This window comes from Cherax quadricarinatus, chromosome 52, assembly GCF_038502225.1.
Source record: "Cherax quadricarinatus isolate ZL_2023a chromosome 52, ASM3850222v1, whole genome shotgun sequence".
Classification (NCBI taxonomy): Eukaryota; Metazoa; Arthropoda; class Malacostraca; order Decapoda; family Parastacidae; genus Cherax; species Cherax quadricarinatus.
In genome coordinates, this window is record NC_091343.1 from 12,676,320 (window position 1) to 12,696,433 (window position 20,114).

A 20,114-nucleotide genomic window follows, 5' to 3' on the forward strand; every position below is an offset into this window, starting at 1 on the left:
CTCTACCACCATCACAACCACTGCCATCCTCTACCACCATCACAACCACTGCCATCCTCTACCACCATCACAACCACTACCATCCTCTACCACCATCACAACCACTGCCATCCTCTACCACCATCACAACCACTGCCATCCTCTACCACCATCACAACCACTGCCATCCTCTACCACCATCACAACCACTGCCATCCTCTACCACCATCACAACCACTGCCATCCTCTACCACCATCACAACCACTGCCATCCTCTACCACCATCACAACCACCGCCATCCTCTACCACCATCACAACCACCACCATCCTCTACCACCATCACAACCACTGCCATCCTCTACCACCATCACAACCACTGCCATCCTCGACCACCATCACAACCACTGCCATCCTCGACCACCATCACAACCACTGCCATCCTCTACCACCATCACAACCACTGCCATCCTCTACCACCATCACAACCACTGCCATCCTCTACCACCATCACAACCACTGCCATCCTCTACCACCATCACAACCACTGCCATCCTCTACCACCATCACAACCACTACCATCCTCTACCACCATCACAACCACTGCCATCCTCTACCACCATCACAACCACTACCACCCTCTACCACCACCACTTTCGTATTTTTCCACAAACTTTTTCTTGAATTCTATTATGTTTCTCACATTCTTTACCAAAGGGCCAGCACTAGAAGCTTTCTTTGGGCCCATGGTGGCTTATTTAGCAGCCATACACAATAAACAAGTGCCAAAAACAATGGATTATTACGAAATGTTTCATATGACCTTGCAGGATATGTTCACTCGCCGAGAAACAACACGACATTGCCTGAGAATGCGTGTGGGAGGCAGCTTTGTGTGCACTCTAGGCACTAGACAGGTTCCGTGCCACTGACTAAAATGGAGGAAATCAACGAAAACAGAACCAATATTTTGACAAAAAAAAAGTCAGCGACAATGGAAATCGGCAGTATCAGAGATCGATGAAAAGGGAGGGTCCACTGTACTTGCTAGGTGAACAGGGATGGCAGGTGTCAGGAAACATGCCTAATGTTTCCAACCGATCAGGGATCGAACTATGGACACTCATTGTGCGAGGCGAGAGTGTTGCCTACCAGGCCATGGGACTGGTAACATATTTCATGTAGAGTGGTTGAAAGTTAATTAGAACTCCCTCCTCTTTCCCTTACAAACTCAAATACATATTTGCACATTTATGCAAAGTATGTAATATAATATTTTAATAAATGTTATTTGCAGGTTCATTACATTCTGAATGAGCTGGTGATGGGCGGAATGGTTCTTGAGACAAATATGACTGAAATAATCACAAGAATAGAAGACCAAAACAAGCTGGAGAAGCAGGAGGTAAAATTTCTTATTCTGTATTCATTTGATAAAATATTCATGATTTTATTTGTTTTTTTAATATTGTATTTTATGTTCTTTTATTACTTGTTCATTTACTTACTTGCTCGAAATAATTTTTTTGTGTGTTTGTATATCTGGTTTTCTCATGCTTTTATGAATATCTCATTATAAAACTTTAATTAACCTAAAGTTAATATTTCCAAAGCAAGTTATCCTTTTATTTTTTGTACCATTAACAAACTGGCAGTTTTTAATTAAGTTTACATGGCATTTTGAGAATTTTTATTAGGTCTTCTGGGTTGTAAAGCATAATTTATGGTTTTTTCTGCTTTTACTTTCCAAAATATCTTGTAATTTTTTCATAGTCTTCAAACTTTAAACTTCGTGTCCCATTCCAGCAATCTATCATTCTCTTGTTAAGAAATTTACCCAATAGGTTTTTCTAGCATGTTTTTTAGCACTTTGGTTTATTTGGTTTGCAGTTGTACCCTACTGTTCTTTATTTGTGTTTTGTTTTAACACTGTCATCTGCCACTGATGTAGGGTAACCTGAAAAACACAGAAATACATTCCCCATCATTCATTCAATAACTGTCTTGCCAGAAGCGCACAGACATCCCTTTTCAAATGACCCTCCAAACCTCAAATACCCACCATTCTTTCAAAGTGCAGGTACTATGTGGTGTGTGATGGGCTTATCTGTTTTGGTGAAGATGTCCCACAGCTCGATTCCTAGTGCACTCAGCTCTCACACTGAGGTCCAGTGTTCAGTTACCCGGTATGGCAGGAAACATTAGGATGTGTTTCCTTAACCCTTTCAGGGTTTCTGACGTACTAGTACGGCTTATGCACCAGGGTTTTTGACGTACTAGTATACCTAAATTCTAGCGCCCTCAAATCTAGTGAGAGAAAGCTGGTAGGCCTACATATGAAAGAATGGGTCTATGTGGTCATTGTGCGCAGTATAAAAAAATCCTGCAGCACACAGTGCGTAATGAGAAAAAAAAACTTTGACAGTGTTTTTGGTTTAAAATAACAAGATTGCACTGTATTTTCGTATAGTATTTATGATGGTATTCTAGTTTTCCTGGTCTCATTTTATAGAATGGAAGACATATTACAGAAATTGAGACGATTTTGATTGGTTTTACAATGAAAAGTGCCTTGAAATTGAGCTCAAAGTAGCAGAAATCTTCGATTTTTGCCAAAGTTCAAAAGTAAACAAATCATGCTACGCGTCCAATACACGTCAACTGGTGAGCCTAATATTCTTTCACAAGTGCGCTGATATTATTTATACCATTTCTACACTAATGCAGTAGTCTGCATAACAGTAAATCTTCTATTTTTTGTGAGAATAAAAATTCAGTGGAAAGCAAAAGAATGTAAGAGGGGCATGGGGACGTGACTAATGAACAGAGGAAATGTTATTTTAGGGCCAGGAATGTCTTTCTTGTTTATTCTGGACCCTATTTGGAAATTGGCATCTTTTGAAATTTGTGTGAAATTGGCAAAATTGCTAATTTCTGACCACTTTATTGGATAGTTCAAATCGGTAAATGGGTGGTTTCTTGTACTCATTCGATAGAAAAAAATGGAGTTCTAGCGAAATAGTTATGATTTTTGTTGACTAGTACACTGGAATTGGCCGAAAATAGGGCTCAAAGTGGGCAAAATTGCCGATGCGTAAAAATCGTCAAGACCATTAACTTCGCGAGAGCATAATTCCGTAAGTTTTCCATCAAATTTCATACTTTTGGTGTCATTATGATCGGGAAAAAATTCTCTTATCTTTTCATAAGAAAAAGTAATTTTTTTTTTTTTTTTTTTTTTTTTTTTTTTTAATTTGTCGACCCTGAGAACAAGTCTGGGAGAGGGCCTGTTGACCCTGAAAGGGTTAAGGCGCCTGCTGTTGATGTTAACCCATCAGTAAAATGGGTACCCGGGTGTTAGTTGAAGTGTACGTCGCATCCTGGGACAAAAATTGACCTAATTTGCCCGAAATGCTGTACATAACAAGGGGCTTTCTATATTGTAGTATGTCATGGATGTCATCTAGGCCTCTATACCTTGTAAATGTACTTGTAGAAATAAGGATATATTAATAATAATAATAATATAATATTATTATTATTACTATTATTATTATTACTATTATAATTTACTATTATTATAAGAAGGTCATTCAAGAATGTGGAAATTTTGGTTTTGCATTGTATTAAGAGTAATTTATGGAGATTCCCGCATTCTCGCAAGATCTCTAGAAGCATAACTCCTGCGAATATGGAGGTTTTTATTTTATTTTAAGTAGAGTCTGATGCGCATTGTGAATATCTTTGTTTAGCATTTCACTATCTACATACGTATGTGGGTAAAGAGCCTAAATCTAGGTGAAATTCCAGAGGCCTTGGAGAGCACAGACCTAGCTTCTTTGCATAAAGGAGGAAATAAAGTACTAGCCAAAAATTACAGACCAATAGCCCTAACATCACACATCATAAAAGTCTTCGAAAAGGTGATGAGACGCCAAATTATGACTTATATGAAGCAGTAAAATCTGCATAAACCAAACCAACATGGATTTAGAACAGGAAGATAATGCTTGTCACAGCTGTTAAACCACTGTGATGGTATTAGAGGTAGAAGAAAATCAAATGTGAATGTGTGTACACTGATTTTGTAAAGGCAGGAGGAAAGAGGAGTGATTGGTGGAATGATGAAGTAAAGGGTGTGATAAAAGAGAAAAAGGTAGCTTATGAGAGGTTTTTACAAAGCAGAAGTGTTATAAGAAGAGCAGAGTATATGGAGAGTAAAAGAAAGGTAAAGAGAGTGGTGAGAGAGTGCAAAAGGAGAGCAGATGATAGAGTGGGAGAGGCACTCTCAAGAAATTTTAATGAAAATAAGAAAAAATTTTGGAGTGAGTTAAACAAGTTAAGAAAGCCTAGGGAAAATATGGATTTGTCAGTTAAAAACAGAGTAGGGGAGTTAGTAGATGGGGAGAGGGAGGTATTGGGTAGATGGCGAGAATATTTTGAGGAACTTTTAAATGTTAAGGAAGAAACAGAAGCAGTAATTTCATGCACTGGTCAGGGAGGTATACCATCTTTTAGGAGTGAAGAAGAGCAGAATGTAAGTGTGGGGGAGGTACGTGAGGCATTACGTAAAATGGAAGGGGGTAAAGCAGCTGGAACTGATGGGATCATGACAGAAATGTTAAAAGCAGGGGGGGGGATATAGTGTTGGAGTGGTTGGTACTTTTGTTTAATAAATGTATGAAAGAGGGGAAGGTACCTAGGGATTGGCGGAGAGCATGTATAGTCCCTTTATATATAGGGAAAGGGGACAAAAGAGACTGTAAAAATTATAGAGGAATAAGCTTACTGAGTATACCAGGAAAAGTGTACGGTAGGGTTATAATTGAAAGAATTAGAGGTAAGACAGAATGTAGGATTGCGGATGAGCAAGGAGGTTTCAGAGTGGGTAGGGGATGTGTAGATCAAGTGTTTACATTGAAGCATATATGTGAACAGTATTTAGATAAAGGTAGGGAAGTTTTTATTGCATTTATGGATTTAGAAAAGGCATATGATAGAGTGGATAGAGGAGCAATGTGGCAGATGTTGCAAGTATATGGAATAGGTGGTAAGTTATTAAATGCTGTAAAGAGTTTTTATGAGGATAGTGAGGCACAGGTTAGGGTGTGTAGAAGAGAGGGAGACTACTTCCCAGTAAAAGTAGGTCTTAGACAGGGATGTGTAATGTCACCATGGTTGTTTAATATATTTATAGATGGGGTTGTAAAGGAAGTAAATGCTAGGGTGTTCGGGAGAGGGGTGGGATTAAATTTTGGGGAATCAAATTCAAAATGGCAATTGACACAGTTATTTTTTGCTGATGATACTGTGCTTATGGGAGATTCTAAAGAAAAATTGCAAAGGTTAGTGGATGAGTTTGGGAATGTGTGTAAAGGTAGAAAGTTGAAAGTGAACATAGAAAAGAGTAAGGTGATGAGGGTGTCAAATGATTTAGATAAAGAAAAATTGGATATCAAATTGGGGAGGAGGAGTATGGAAGAAGTGAATGTTTTCAGATACTTGGGAGTTGACGTGTCGGCGGATGGATTTATGAAGGATGAGGTTAATCATAGAATTGATGAGGGAAAAAAGGTGAGTGGTGCGTTGAGGTATATGTGAAGTCAAAAAACGTTATCTATGGAGGCAAAGAAGGGAATGTATGAAAGTATAGTAGTACCAACACTCTTATATGGGTGTGAAGCTTGGGTGGTAAATGCAGCAGCGAGGAGACGGTTGGAGGCAGTGGAGATGTCCTGTTTAAGGGCAATGTGTGGTGTAAATATTATGCAGAAAATTCGGAGTGTGGAAATTAGGAGAAGGTGTGGAGTTAATAAAAGTAGTAGTCAGAGGGCAGAAGAGGGGTTGTTGACGTGGTTTGGTCATTTAGAGAGAATGGATCAAAGTAGAATGACATGGAAAGCATATAAATCTATAGGGGAAGGAAGGCGGGGTAGGGGTCGTCCTCGAAAGGGTTGGAGAGAGGGGGTAAAGGAGGTTTTGTGGGCAAGGGGCTTGGACTTCCAGCAAGCGTGCGTGAGCGTGTTAGATAGGAGTGAATGGAGACGAATGGTACTTGGGACCTGACGATCTGTTGGAGTGTGAGCAGGGTAATATTTAGTGAAGGGATTCAGGGAAACCGGTTATTTTCATATAGTCGGACTTGAGTCCTGGAAATGGGAGGTGCAATGCCTGCACTTTGAAGGAGTGGTTTGGGATATTGGCAGTTTGGAGGGATATGTTGTGTATCTTTATACGTATATGCTTCTAAACTGTTGTATTCTGAGCACCTCTGCAAAAACAGTGATAATGTGCGAGTGTGGTGAAAGTGTTGAATGATGATGAAAGTATTTTCTTTTTGGGGATTTTCTTTCTTTTTTTTGGGTCACCCTGCCTCGGTGGGAGACGGCTGACTTGTTGAAAAAAAAAAAAAAAAAAATTTGATAAATGTGATCATAGGACAATTGCACACAAAATGAGGATGATGGGTATAGCAGGAAAAATAGGCAAATGGATATTCCACTTTCTGACAGATAGAACACAAAGAATGGTAGTTAAATAGCATCACCAATGCTACTATTTCCCTTATTTTGAAAGCTCTCATTATCCACCCCATCATTTTCCTGGCCATCATGACATTTGCCTTATTGTGTTCTTTGAACAAAAAAAAATAAAACTGACATTATTTCTTCTATTCTATCTGATAATCCTCTTGCATTTTGTATATAGTGTCTTCTGAATTTTCCATTCTTTCCACATCTAAGCAGTTGGAATTTGTTACCAATGAACATCATGTTACTCTTCAGTGCCCACTGAAAAGGCTTTGCCTATATCTTCCTGAAATTTTTCAGTCTTCTACTGAGGACTGATTTTCATGCTTAAGTGGTATCATCCATAAATGAAGATATGAAACAGTGGTGAGAATTTTTATTTGTCTGCTATAAACAGTAAAGACACCAGAACTGTACCTTAGGGTACTGAGCTTCTTACATTGTTAATGCTGGATTCTGCCATTAAGTCACTTTTACTCCCGCTTGCATTATTATTCAGTGTTAACTGCTCCATTCAGGGCAGGGAAGATATCAGGGCTGGAACAGATTCAGAGATCATTTACAGCCCTCACATAGAGCCAACAAAGCAACTTAATTTCAGGAAACCCTTCAGAGTCTTAAATACTGCATGTTCTCGCTGTAGAGGAGAAAAGATTGATACATAATATATACATGGAAGGTGCTTGAGGGCCTGATCCCAAATCTTCACATGGCCCTAACAACATACTGAAATAAGAAATATGAGAGAAAGTGTAGAATAAACCTAGTGAAGGGATGATGTGCCATGGGTAATAAAAGAACATTGTATCAACATCTGTGGCCCCCAAACTTTTTAATGTTATGCCAGATATCAGAAACACTGCCAGAACAAGTGTAAAGGTCTTCAAGAGAAAGCTTGACAATTTCCTCTGCCAAGTTCTAGATCAGCTAGGCTATGATAGATATGTGGGTTAGGGTCTGCCAGCAGCAACAGCCTGGTTGATCAGGCAAGCACAAGATATTCTTGGTCCATGACTGGGCTGTGGGAGTAGATCTCTCAGATTTCATCAGAGGTAAAGGTATATCAAAGGTGTGTGTATCAGATAAGTATGAGTTTTTCTCACTAAAACATTTGTGTGATGATCTGGCAATCAGTTGTTTATATTTATTCCTAAATAATTTATCAGTCTGACATTTTGAATTTTGAGTCATATACACATACTATATTTTTCATATGGTCTGTTTTTGCTTTCTCCCATTTCCATTACTTAGTACTCACTCAGTGAATTATGTCATCCAGTGATCACTCAGCTTGCTTATTTAAGTTTGCATATAAGACCCCCCATTAATGTTTTCATAAATTTAGCATGCTTTTGATTATAATACAGCCTCTCCTCACTTAGCTACATACTCGTTGACACAAACCTGCTACCATTATAGTATGCTCCTCACTTAGCAACAAATTCGTTTACTGACATGGTCCTAGGAATGGAACTCCATCGTTAAGTAAGGAGAGGCTGTATTTTTTTTTTGTTTTTTTTCATGTGTGCTAAGTGAAAAACCACTTGAACTGAAAAGATGAAACACAGGTAAAATAGTTATGTATATTTTAGTCTCAGTCATAGACCCTCATAAAGGAATTTAGTTTTGAGTTGAAATGAAAAATTTGAGATATGATATGTGTACGATGGTCAGCATATGTGGGTGGGCTTCAGTCAACCAGTGATGTGCTAGCTTGCTTCGTGGGCAGTGTCTGAGTCAATAGCAGCATGAGTTTGGGTGTGTAGGGGTGGCTTAGCAGCCAATCAGCAATGGGAATGAATGTCTCTGTGGTAGCATCACAGCCAGTAGTGGCGTTGGAACTATGGTTTATTGTTTCCTCTTTGGTTTGAAGCTACTGTGTATGTTGCCCACACCAACTCTGGATTATTTACCCTTCCTGCCATCTTCTGTGTTACCAAGTCATCATGGCCACCAAAGTACATGGTAAACAGGCAGTTTCTCTGAAGATCAAGCAAGAAATTATGAATAAACATGATTAGTCCTTGAGGAAGCTTTCCACAGTCAACAATCTCTACTCTTATGAAGCAAAAAGAAATAAATATTATTAAAGTGGCTGACAAAATTCAGGAGTTGTTTACTTACTGGGAAGGTGTGAAAAGAATCATAAGAAAGTACCCAGACATTGGAAAAACCTGAACTCACTTCCTGTGCTTTTAACCCTTTCAGGATTGGTGCCGTACTAGTACGGCTTGCATGCCAGGGTTGGTGCCGTACTAGTACGCGTAAATTCTAGCGCCTTCAGATCTAGCGAGAGAAAGCTGGTCTTCCTACATGTGAAAGAATGGGTCTATATGGTCAGTGTTCACAGTATAAAGAAAATCCTGCAGCACACAGTGCATAATGAGAAATAAAAAAATCTCTGACCGTGTTTTTGGTTTAAAACAGCAATTTTGCAGTGTGTTTTCGTATGGTACTTGTGATTGTATTCTAGTTTTCCTGGTCTCATTTTATAGAATGGAAGACATGTTACAGAAATCAAGATGATTTTGATTGGTTTCACAATGAAAAGTACCTTGATATTGAGCTCAAAGTAGCAGAAATGTTCGATTTTTGCCAAAGTTCAAAAGTAAATAAATCATGCCATGCGTCCAATACACGTCAACTGGTGAGTCTGATATTCTTTTACAAGTGCGCTGATATTATTTATACCATTTCTACACCAATGCAGTAGTCTGCATAATGGTAAATCTTCAAATTTTTAGGGGGAGAATAAAAATTCAAAGAAGAAAGCAAAAGAAATGTAAGAGGGGTGTGGGGACGTGACTAATGAACAGAGAAAATGTTATTTTAGTGCCAAGAATGTCTGTCTTGTTTATTCTGGACCTTATTTGGAAATTGGCATCTTTTGAAATTTGTATGAAATTGACAAAATTGGATTGTTGAAATGGTAAATGGGCGGTTTCTTATACTCATTCGATAGAAAAGTGGAGTTCTAGCAAAATAGTTATGATTTTTGTCAATTGGTACATTGGAATTGGCCGAAAATAGGGCTGAAAGCAGGCAAAATCGCCGAAGTGTAAACAGCGTTGAGACTGCTAACTTCGCAAGAGCATAATTCCGCAAGTTTTTCCATCAAATTTCATACTTTTGGTTTCATTATGATCGGAAGAAGATTCTCTATCATTTCGTAAGATTTTTTTTTTTTTTTTAGGCAGCAGTTGGAAGGAGCTTCTTGTTCCATCCAATAACATCCTCCCCAACCACACTACTAACTCTTCAAGTCCAAGATACAGTAAAAGTTTCACTTCTAGGGTCTTAGATCAAATTACCACAAAACCATGTATTTTGGGGCTTGAGTAATGATAGTTTTAAGGTACAGTATGCCTTCTGGAATGGATTTAATATTATAACTTGAGGGACCACTGTATATATGCAGACCTGCTTGCTGAGTGGGTGAATGGAGTAGTGTGTCATACTAGTTCCTGTGTTCCTTATTTCTGTTCAAGTGGTTTCTCACTTTGCACAGATCGGTGTTCATGATACCTTAAGTATCTTGTGTTTTTTTGGTAATTTATTTTCTGAATGTTCCTTCACTTATGGTGGTTATTAAGATATATTTAATATAAATAATTCTTTACCAATTTAACTTGCAGGGTCCATACAATTCTGCATCCACTTCGTCACTTAAAGTAAGTGTGTTCTGTAGACAGATGTGGACCAAACGTGTGGGGCTGTGAATTATCAACATCTTTTTATGATCTTGAATGTGCTTTGGCTTTTATCAACCAAATATATTTTTTTATGAAGTTGGTTTAAACTTTCTCATTTTTTGGTATATGAAAACGTAGCTTTACAAAAAAAGAAAAAGGTTATAGAATACAGTGGAACCTCGGTTTTCGTATGCCCTGGTTTTCATAAAATTCAGTTTTCGATGACTCTTTTCATCGAAATTTTGTCCCAGTTTTCGTAGAGTTGACAATGGTCTGCTGTACCAAACGCGTCTGCCTGCCCACTCCCACACAAAGCATCCCATGTGTTCTGACTCACTCTGGCTTTGTTTCTCATTGTGTGAGCATTACCCCACACGTTCATCCGAAGCATTTCGTAATAATCCATTGTTTTTTGTGCTTATTTATTGAGTGCAATTGCTAAATAAGTCACCATGGGGACAAAAAAAGTTCCAAGTGCCAGCCCTTTGATAAAGAAGGTGAGAAATGTGCCTTCTTCAGTGATTAAGAATGTGTGCAAAGTGGAATGAGTTGTAAAGTTTTGTGGAGAAATATCACCCTACCAAAGCTGTTGCAAGCCATGTCTGCAACATGTTCAATGACAATGCCTTGTCCCATTTTAGGCAAATCTTAGAGACTCCAAAAACAGACCTCTCTGGACAGATTTTTATTCGACAGGGGTCCAGTGGCTTTCAAGTTGGTCCTAGTGCCAGTAAATGACAAAGAAGGGAAGTAACCCTGAATAGGGCCTTGATACCTGAAGTCCTTATGGAGGGTGATTCCCCTTCCAAACAGTAACCTCTCCTCCTCCCTCTCCCCTCCTTGCCGTCTTCCATATGCCAACTAGAGTCTTCAGTAAAGGTAAAAGTGATGTTAAATGTTCATTTATCCACTTCATTAGTCATTTATCTTTATTTCTCATTTTTTTTTTGTAAGTAAAACTATAGTTATTCTCTATAAAATGTATTTTTTGTTAATATTTTTGGGTGTCTGGAATGGATTAATTGGATTTACGTTATTTCTTATGGGAAATATTGCGTCAGTTTTCTTACAATTTTGTTTTCGTCAGACTTTCTGGAATGAATTACTCATGGAAACCAAGGTTCTGCTGTATTACATGCAAAATTTGGAAGTGAAAATCTGTTTGTTACTATAATTGTTTTTCTGATAAGCAATGTGTGTGTGTAAATTTTATGATTGATGCTATGATTTGTACATGCTTGTGGTGTGATATTTTATTTCAGGCGGCATCCCATCAAAGGCTGTTAATACATCTGAGAGAGCTCACATAGTGGTCCATAAGAATGTCTTCTGTTTATTGCGGTAGACAAAATGATTTCTTGCATCTAGTGCTCACTAACCAAACAGTGTACAAAAGTTTTTAAAAATAATGCTTGACATATGCATCTATTAACATAACAAACATACCTCAAACACCTGTGTTAAGAAATTGTTTAACCCTTAAACTGTCCAAATGTAGATCTACGTTCATGTGTGTAGCGCTCTGACCTTTATTTTCTCCATTTGAAAGCATGTAAAAAAAAAAAACATAGATTTATATTCGGAGCGCTACGCACGTGAACGCAGATCTATGTTTGGCCAGTTTACAGGTTAATAAAGTTTGCAATAGACATGATCATGACAATCATAATGCCACACTAATTCCATAGATGGTAATTTTGTAGTGATGAATTTTTTATTTTTTGTGACTTGTCATGTGTTGTTAATGCATTTTGTATCATATACATAAAATATTTTATCAGCAGTATTTGAAGAATCAATAGCACTGCAAAATAAATAATATATATATATATATATATATATATATATATATATATCTTTTCTTTCAACACACCGGCCGTATCCCACCGAGGCGGGGTGGCCCAAAAGGAAAAACGAAAGTTTCTCCTTTTACATTTAGTAATATATACAGGAGAAGAGGTTACTAGCCCCTTCCTCCCGGCATTTTAGTTGCCTCTTACAACACGCATGGCTTACGGAGGAAGAATTCTGTTCCACTTCCCCATGGAGATAAGAGGAAATAAACAAGAATAAGAACTAGAAAGAAAATAGAAGAAAACCCAGAGGGGTGTGTATATATGTGCTTGTACATGTATGTGTAGTGTGACCTAAGTGTAAGTAGAAGTAGCAAGACGTACCTGAAATCTTGCATGTTCATGAGACAGAAAAAAGGACACCAGCAATCCTACCATCATGTAAAACAATTACAGGCTTTCGTTTTACACTCACTTGGCAGGACGGTAGTACCTCCCTGGGCGGTTGCTGTCTACCAACCTACTACCTATATATATATATATATATATATATATATATATACACACACACACACACACACACACACACACACACACACACACACACACACACACACACACACACACACACACACACACACATGTATGTTTTTTTTTTTTTTTTTTTTTTTTTTTTTTCCAACAAGTCGGCCGTCTCCCACCGAGGCAGGGTGACCCAAAAAAGAAAGAAAATCCCCAAAAAGAAAATACTTTCATCATCATTCAACACTTTCACCACACTCACACATTATCACTGTTTTTGCAGAGGTGCTCAGAATACACAGTTTAGAAGCATACACATATATAGATACACAACATATTCCTCCAAACTGCCAATATCCCAAACCCCTCCTTTAAAGTGCAGGCATTGTACTTCCCATTTCCAGGACTCAAGTCCGACTATATGAAAATAACCGGTTTCCCTGAATCCCTTCACTAAATATTACCCTGCTCACACTCCAACAGATCGTCAGGTCCCAAGTATCATTCGTCTCCATTCACTCCTATCTAACACGCTCATGCACTCTTGCTGGAAGTCCAAGCCCCTCGCCCACAAAACCTCCTTTACCCCCTCTCTCCAACCCTTTTGAGGACGACCCCTACCCCTCCTTCCTTCCCCTATAGATTTATATGCTTTCCATGTCATTCTACTTTGATCCATTCTCTCTAAATGACCAAACCACGTCAACAACCCCTCTTCTGCCCTCTGACTAATGCTTTTATTAACTCCACACCTTCTCCTAATTTCCACACTCTGAATTTTCTGCATAATATTTACACCACACATTGCCCTTAGACAGGACATCTCCGCTGCCTCCAACCGTCTCCTCACTGCTGCATTTACCACCCAAGCTTCACACCCATATAAGAGTGTTGGTACTACTATACTTTCATACATTCCCTTCTTTGCCTCCATAGATAATGTTTTTTGACTCCACATATACGTACCTCAATGCACCACTCACCTTTTTTCCCTCATCAATTCTATGATTAACCTCATCCTTCATAAATCCATCCGCCGACACGTCGACTCCCAAGTATCTGAAAACATTCACTTCTTCCGTACTCTTCCTCCCCAATTTGATATCCAATTTTTCTTTATCTAAATCATTTGATACCCTCATCACCTTACTCTTTTCTATGTTCACTTTCAACTTTCTACCTTTACACACATTCCCAGACTCATCCACTAACCTTTGCAATTTTTCTTTAGAATCTCCCATAAGCACAGTATCATCAGCAAAAAGTAACTGTGTCGATTCCCATTTTGAATTTGATTCCCCATAATTTAATCCCGCCCCTCTCCCGAACACCCTAGCATTTACTTCTTTTACAACCCCATCTATAAATATATTAAACAACCATGGTGACATTACACATCCCTGTCTAAGACCTACTTTTACTGGGAAGTATTCTCCCTCTCTTCTACACACCCTAACCTGAGCCTCACTATCCTCATAAAAACTCTTTACAGCATGCATGCATATATATATATATATATATATATATATATATATATATATATATATATATATATATATATATATATATATATATATATATATATATATATATATATATACAGTGGACCCCCGCATAACGATGGCATCGCATAGCGATTTTTCCGCATAACGATTACTTTTATCGCAAAATTTTTGCCGCGCATACCGATTAAAAACCCGCATACCGATTTTCGTCCGAGACCCGTCCAATGTGCCCTCAGCCAGCCTCACATGTGCCGCTCCGTCCCATTGTTTACCAGCCAGCCTCCGCGGTAACATCCAAGCATACACTCGGAATATTTCGTATTATTACAGTATTTTCGGTGCTGTTTCTGGAAAATAAGTGACCATGGGCCCCAAGAAAGCTTCTAGTGCCAACCCTGTGGTAAAAAGGGTGAGAATTAGTATGGAAATTAAGAAAGATTTTGAAGGGTTTGGGGCTAACCCTGAGAAGCCTATGCCAGTTGTGGAATCCATTGTGCCTACTTCAAAGATTAAGGAAATGTGTGCACAGTGGGTTGAACTGCAAACCTTTATAGATGAAAATCACCCTGACACAGCTGTTGCAAGCCGTGCTGGTGACTATTTCAGTGACAATGTTGTGGCCCATTTTAGACAAATCGTAAAGGAACGGGAGGTACAGAGCTCTATGGACAGATTTGTTGTGCGACAGAGGTCCAGTGACTCTCAAGCTGGTCCTAGTGGCATTAACCCTTTCAGGGTCCAAGGCCCAAATCTGGAGTCACGCACCAGTGTCCAAGAATTTTCAAAAAAAAAATTTGTTATTTTTTCTTATGAAATCGTAGAGAATCTTTTTGTGAAGGTAATAAAACAAAAAGTACGAAATTTGGTGGAAAATTGACGAAATTATGCTCTCGCGAATTTTGATGTGTCAGTGATATTTACGAATCGGCGATTTTGCCGACTTTGACTCCCATTTTAGGCCAATTACATTATTCCAATCAACCAAATTCTTAGCTATTTGACTAGTATTACTTCTATTCTATCGATTGAGCACAAGAAATTGCCAAGTCAACTGTTTCAACTACAAAATAAAGTGATCGGAAATTGTTAATTTGGCCAATTTAACACAAAGTTCAAAATATTCCAATTTCAAAATAGGGTCCAGAATGAACAATGTAGGCATTCCTGGCACTAAACTAACATTTCCTCTGTTCATTAGTTATGTTTTGAGGCTTTACAAATAAATTCTATTTTGACTTTTTATTCACATAATGAATTTTTATTCACACCAGAAAATAGAAGATTTACTGTTATGCAATACTGTAATAATTGTATAAATATCATCACCATATTTGTGAATGTATATTAGACCCACCAGCTGACGTGTATTAGACGTGTGAGGTCGTTTGTTTACTCTTGAATATCGGCAAAAATTTAACATTTCTGCTACTTTGAGCTCAGTTTCAAGCCATTTCCAGTGCTAAAACCAATTAAAATCATCTTTTTGTCTGTAATATGTCTTCCATTCTATCAAATGAGACCAAGAAATCGCAAATACAACTATAAAAAACATACGAAAAAACACTGCAAAGTTGCTGTTTTAATCGAAAAATCATGATTTCATTTTTTTTCTCTCATTATACACAGTGTGCTGCAGGATCTGTTTTATGTGGTGCACACATACCACATAGATGTATTCTCTCATATCTAGGCCCAAATGTACCACTCACAGTTCATCAGAGTGAGCTGAGCTCATGGCGTAGATCTACGGTTTGGACCCTGAAAGTAAAACCGTAGATCTACGGGACGGACCCTGAAAGGGTTAAAAGAAGAAGGGAAGTAACCCCGGAAAAGGACTTGCTACCTCAAGTCGTAATGGAAGGGGATTCCCCTTCTAAACAGTAAGAAGATAATGCTCTCCCCTCCTCCCATCCCATCAATCATCACCAGATCTTCAATAAAAGTAAGTGTCATTTAATTGTGCATGCCTTTTTCAGTTTGTGTGTATTAAAATTAACATTTCATGTGGTAAAAAAAAATTTTTTTCATACTTTTGGGCGTCTTGCACGGATTAATTTGATTTCCATTATTTCTTATGGGGAAAATTCATTCGCATAACGATTATTTCGCATAACGATGAGCCCTCTTGCACGGATTAAAATCGTTAACCGGGGGTCCACTGTATATATATATCTTTCTTTCTTTCAACACACCGGCCGTATCCCACCGAGGCGGGGTGGCCCAAAAGGAAAAACGAAAGTTTCTCCTTTTACATTTAGTAATATATACAGGAGAAGAGGTTACTAGCCCCTTGCTCCCGGCATTTTAGTTGCCTCTTACAACACGCATGGCTTACGGAGGAAGAATTCTGTTCCACTTCCCCATGGAGATAAGAGGAAATAAACAAGAATAAGAACTAGAAAGAAAATAGAAGAAAACCCAGAGGGGTGTGTATATATGTGCTTGTACATGTATGTGTAGTGTGACCTAAGTGTAAGTAGAAGTAGCAAGACGTACCTGAAATCTTGCATGTTCATGAGACAGAAAAAAGGACACCAGCAATCCTACCATCATGTAAAACAATTACAGGCTTTCGTTTTACACTCACTTGGCAGGACGGTAGTACCTCCCTGGGCGGTTGCTGTCTACCAACCTACTACCTATAATATATATATATATATATATATATATATATATATATATATATATATATATATATATATATATATATATATATATATATATATATATATATATATATATATATATATATATATATATATATATATATATTATATATATTATATATATATATATATATATATATATATATATATATATATATATTATATATATATATATATATATATATATATATATATATATATATATATATATATATATATATATATATATATATATATATATATATATATATATATATATATATATATATATATTATATATATATCTTAAAAGCAGGTGGGGATATAGTTTTGGAGCGGTTGGTGCAATTATTTAATAAATGTATGGAAGAGGGTAAGGTACCTAGGGATTGGCAGAGAGCATGCATAGTTCCTTTGTATGAAGGCAAAGGGGACAAAAGAGAGTGCAAAAATTATAGGGGGATAAGTCTGCTGAGTATACCTGGTAAAGTGTATGGTAGAATTATTATTGAAAGAATTAAGAGTAAGACGGACAAGAGAATAGCAGATGAACAAGGAGGCTTTAGGAAAGGTAGGGGGTGTGTGGACCAGGTGTTTACAGTGAAACATATAAGTGAACAGTATTTAGATAAGGTTAAGGAGGTTTTTGTGGCATTTATGGATTTGGAAAAGGCATATGACAGGGTGGATAGGGGGGGAGGGCAATGTGGCAGATGTTGCAGGTGTATGGTGTAGGAGGTAGGTTACTGAAAGCAGTGAAGAGTTTTTACGAGGATAGTGAGGCTCAAGTTAGAGTATGTAGGAAAGAGGGAGATTATTTTCCAGTAAAAGTAGGCCTTAGACAAGAATGTGTGATGTCACCGTGTTTGTTTAATATATTTATAGATAGGGTTGTAAGAGAAGTAAATGCGATGGTCTTGGCAAGAGGCGTGGAGTTAACCCTTTCAGGGTCCGTCCCGTAGATCTACGGCTTTACGGTGAGTGTCCAAACCGTAGATCTATGCCATGAGCTCAGCTCACTCTGATAAACTGTGAGTGGTACATTTGGGCCTAGATATGAGAGAATACATCTATGTGGTATATGTGCACCACATAAAACAGATCCTGCAGCACACTGTGTATAATGAGAGAAAAAAACTGAAATCATGATTTTTCGATTAAAACAGCGACTTTGCAGTGTTTTTTCGTATGTTTTTTATAGTTGTATTTGCGATTTCTTGGTCTCATTTGATAGAATGGAAGACATATTACAGAAATAGAGATGATTTTGATTGGTTTTAGCACTGGAAATGGCTTGAAACTGAGCTCAAAGTAGCGGAAATGTTAAATTTTTGCCAATATTCAAGAGTAAACAAACGACCTCACACATCTAATACACGTCAGCTGGTGGGTCTAATATACATTCACAAATATGGTGATGATATTTATATAATTATTACAGTATTGCATAACAGTAAATCTTCTATTTTTTGGTGTGAATAAAAATTCATTATGTGAATAAAAAATCAAAATGGAATTTATTTGTAAAGCCTCAAAATGTAACTAATGAACAGAGGAAATGTTAGTTTAGTTCCAGGAATACCTACATTGTTTATTCTGGAGCCTATTTTGAAATTGGGATATTTTGAACTTTGTGTTAAATTGGCCAAATTAACAATTTCCGATCACTTTATTTTGTAGTTGAAACAGTTGACTTGGCGATTTCTTGTGCTCAATCGATAGAATAGAAGTAATACTAGTGAAATAGCTAAGAATTTGGTTCATTGGAATAATGTAATTGGCCAAAAATGGGAGTCAAAGTCGGCAAAATCGCCGATTCGTAAATATCGCTGACACATCAAAATTCGCGAGAGCATAATTTCGTCAATTTTCCACCAAATTTCGTACTTATTGTTTTATTACCTTCACAAAAAGATTCTCTACGATTTCATAAGAAAAAATAACAATTTTTTTTTTTTTAAATTCTTGGATTCAGTGGTTGTTTTGCATATTTTGAAATCACCTGTTTACTGTGATCTTATTGCATATATATATATATATATATATATGTTATATATTATCACACTGGCCGATTCCCACCAAGGCAGGGTGGCCCGAAAAAGAAAAACTTTCACCATCATTCACTCCATCACTGTCTTGCCAGAAGGGTGCTTTACACTACAGTTTTTAAACTGCAACATTAACACCCCTCCTTCAGAGTGCAGGCACTGTACTTCCCATCTCCAGGACTCAAGTCCGGCCTGCCGGTTTCCCTGAATCCCTTCATAAATGTTACTTTGCTCACACTCCAACAGCACGTCAAGTATTAAAAACCATTTGTCTCCATTCACTCCTATCAAACACGCTCACGCATGCCTGCTGGAAGTCCAAGCCCCTCGCACACAAAACCTCCTTTACCCCCTCCCTCCAACCCTTCCTAGGCCGACCCCTACCCCGCCTTCCTTCCACTACAGACTGATACACTCTTGAAGTTATTCTGTTTCGCTCCATTCTCTCTACATGTCCGAACCACCTCAACAACCCTTCCTCAGCCCTCTGGACAACAGTTTTGGTAATCCCGCACCTCCTCCTAACTTCCAAACTACGAATTCTCTGCATTATATTCACACCACACATTGCCCTCAGACATGACATCTCCACTGCCTCCAGCCTTCTCCTCGCTGCAACATTCATCACCCATGCTTCACACCCATATAAGAGCGTTGGTAAAACTATACTCTCATACATTCCCCTCTTTGCCTCCAAGGACAAAGTTCTCTGTCTCCACAGACTCCTAAGTGCACCACTCACTCTTTTTCCCTCATCAATTCTATGATTCACCTCATCTTTCATAGACCCATCCGCTGACACGTCCACTCCCAAATATCTGAATACGTTCACCTCCTCCATACTCTCTCCCTCCAATCTGATATTCAATCTTTCATCACCTAATCTTTTTGTTATCCTCATAACCTTACTCTTTCCTGTATTCACCTTTAATTTTCTTCTTTTGCACACCCTACCAAATTCATCCACCAATCTCTGCAGCTTCTCTTCAGAATCTCCCAAGAGCACAGTGTCATCAGCAAAGAGCAGCTGTGACAACTCCCACCCTGTGTGTGATTCTTTATCTTTTAACTCCACGCCTCTTGCCAAGACCCTCGCATTTACTTCTCTTACAACCCCATCTATAAATATATTAAACAACCACGGTGACATCACACATCCTTGTCTAAGGCCTACTTTTACTGGGAAAAAATTTCCCTCTTTTCTACATACTCTAACTTGAGCCTCACTATCCTTGTAAAAACTCTTCACTGCTTTCAGTAACCTACCTCCTACACCATACACTTGCAACATCTGCCACATTGCCCCCCTATCCACCCTGTCATATGCCTTTTCCAAATCCATAAATGCCACAAAGACCTCTTTAGCCTTATCTAAATACTGTTCACTTATATGTTTCACTGT

At 38.0% G+C, this 20,114-nt stretch overlaps 1 protein-coding gene across 4 annotated transcripts in view; it reads left to right on the forward strand.

The window, feature by feature from the left end:
• The window catches only part of or (AP-3 complex subunit sigma-2 or), a 75,857-nt gene that overhangs the window by 42,446 nt on the left and 13,297 nt on the right, over positions 1-20,114 (forward strand). For 2 of the 4 annotated variants that reach the window (XM_070096071.1, XM_070096074.1), the window contains 2 exons: positions 1,275-1,382; positions 10,143-10,178. In XM_070096071.1, coding sequence (XP_069952172.1) covers positions 1,275-1,382; positions 10,143-10,178 — 144 coding nt within the window. Of the gene's footprint in view, positions 1-1,274; positions 1,383-10,142; positions 10,179-11,461; positions 11,541-20,114 lie in introns of all 4 variants that reach the window. The other 2 variants (XM_070096073.1, XM_070096072.1) reach the window with 2 other exon arrangements.